The sequence below is a fragment of the Cyclopterus lumpus genome, chromosome 13 (genome assembly GCF_009769545.1).
Source record: "Cyclopterus lumpus isolate fCycLum1 chromosome 13, fCycLum1.pri, whole genome shotgun sequence".
In the NCBI taxonomy this organism is placed as follows: domain Eukaryota; kingdom Metazoa; phylum Chordata; class Actinopteri; order Perciformes; family Cyclopteridae; genus Cyclopterus; species Cyclopterus lumpus.
The window spans coordinates 17,636,977-17,639,247 of record NC_046978.1 but is presented as its reverse complement, the minus strand read 5'-3'; the positions used below and the strand labels follow the sequence as shown (position 1 = coordinate 17,639,247).

At 40.6% G+C, this 2,271-nt stretch overlaps 1 protein-coding gene across 1 annotated transcript in view; it reads right to left on the bottom strand.

The window, feature by feature from the left end:
- Positions 1–641: 641 nt before the first annotated feature.
- psma6l (proteasome 20S subunit alpha 6, like) overlaps positions 642–2,271 on the bottom strand; it is a 3,737-nt gene continuing 2,107 nt past the window's right edge. Inside the window, exons 5-7 of the mRNA XM_034548317.1 lie at positions 1,631–1,809; positions 1,438–1,532; positions 642–1,106 (exon numbers count right to left, since the gene is read on the bottom strand). Coding sequence (XP_034404208.1) covers positions 1,049–1,106; positions 1,438–1,532; positions 1,631–1,809 — 332 coding nt within the window. The 3' untranslated portion in view covers positions 642–1,048. The remainder of the gene's footprint in view (positions 1,107–1,437; positions 1,533–1,630; positions 1,810–2,271) is intronic.

Sequence of the window (2,271 nt, the reverse complement as noted above, 5' to 3'; positions counted from 1 at the left end):
TATGTGAATACGTGTGCAGCCAGAAATGCATTCACATGTGCAGGTGCACAGTCGGTAATTGAAGAGGACGTTGATCCGTATCCACAGATCGGTGGAAACTCAGAGAGGGACACACACACACACACACACACGCACACACACACACACACACACACACACGATTGACTATCTCACACACGCAAACACCGAAGACTCGGAAGTATAACTGTTTACGAGGGTCAGAATAGATTTCCCCAATTAGAAAAGTACACGGAGAACCAATCTTCTGTTCTGAAATATACTCAAGAGGGAGTTGCAGACGCGACACTGCCACCTGGTGGTCATGTGAAGTATCTCCGGATCATCTCCAGTGGGATGAATTATGAATTAATCGATCTAAAGAATAAAACTATGTGATTATATCGTTTGTTGGGAGTAACTTGTGGTCCCAGTGACCTTCTACCAGTGACCTTCTCCCAGTCCACCTCAGGTAACGCTGTCACCTCACTGACGCCACCTGCTGCTCAACAAGGGAAATGTGGTTTCATCAGGATATTTTGTCAAATAAACCTGAACTATTTATTATTTTAGTGCTAAAAGTTGTGTCTTAATATATATTTGATTAAAAGCAAAAACAGGACAGTGTCTTCGGGGTCTTCTTTTCAGTTCTATTTTTATTATAACTTGTGTGTTAATAAAGGGGTTGACAATGATTTTTGACAACAAGGCCGGTGTTAAAAAAAACAAATATTTTGTACACAAAGAAAACCAGTTAAAAATTCATACGAAATAACTAGGAGCCCAGAAACGTTTGTATTTCAAAACATGGAGACACGTTGCAGAGTATTCGGCTGCAATGTGTTGTTGACAAAAAGATGGTTTCATGCGCTGGAATTTAAACTTTTTTTGTGTGTGTTTTAGTTTTTAAAACAGGCCCACTTGAAATGTCTGGCGAGTGACTAGAAGTCAAACATATATCAACCTTTTAATAACGTGATTAAGCATCCTTCAACTAAAAATGGGCTCAATGAAGCAATGAAACACGTGAGTCGCGTGCCGGAGGGCACCTTTACTCCCGCTCTGCTATGGCCACCAGGTGGGCTTCAACCTCGGCCTCCGACAGCATCCTGCAGGAAGGAAGGAGGGAAGGAAAATTACAAAATAATTTAATAAATTGTCTGCATTTTATAACACTACAAGATAATGCACTCTACTTGTTTTTTTTTCCAGTCCTGGCATCCATCATCATTAGAGTAAATCCATCATACAACTCCTGACTACTTGATAGAATAACAAAGTCTCGTCTTAAAGGGCCAGCGTAGGAGCTAAGTGTTCGTTCGGGTCAACATGGCGGCTCATTCCAAGGTAAACAAAAACACGCGATTGCATTTATATCATATTCCATTTCTTCACACTGTGTATTTTAAATAAATGGACAGCCGGTCTGAGTGAGGTCACCTGAACTTAGGTTTCTCCTTGGTGACCACGCCGATCTCCAGCTCACTGGCCTTGAAGTCCAAGGACAGGACGGAGGACAGACACGTTATAGCCATCTGGACAGAAGGACAGCGAGGTGAGTTTCATCAAACACGTCGACGCCTCATTGGACGCTCAGTTTCACGAGGTCCCGCCCCCCCCCACCCACACTCACCTGTACGGCCCTGTCGTGGGTCAGCTCTGGCTTCTTCTTCAGTTTCTTCTCCAGGTAGCTGTTGGCCTCGATCTGTTTGGCCCCGGCCGCCACGGCCCTGAAGCCGCAGTAGTAGCCGGCGGGGTCACACTTATACAGGACCGGGCCCTGCTGGGGGTCTATGGCCCCCAGGATCATACCTGCAGAGAGCAGAGGAACCAGGAGAGAGGTCATCAAAGGGAAGACGTCCCTCAGAGGATGAGAATATTCTGTACGTTTACTGTATGCAAGCTGGGGTTAGATATCTTAAATGGGGTGTTTATGATTTTAATATATATATATATATATATATATATATATATGTGTGTGTATGTACGTATGTATGTATGTATGTATATACAGGTATATATGTGTGTATGTATATGTATATATATATATATATATGTATATATATGTGTATGTATGTATGTATATACTGTATGTATGTATATATGTATATATATGTGTATGTATGTATGTACTGTATATATATGTATGTATGTATACATATATATATATATATACATATATATATATATACAGTATGTGTATCTGCTTTTAATGTTTAATTAATGCTTAATTATATATGATGTCTTTGTTTTATGTTTATTTTATTATTTTAA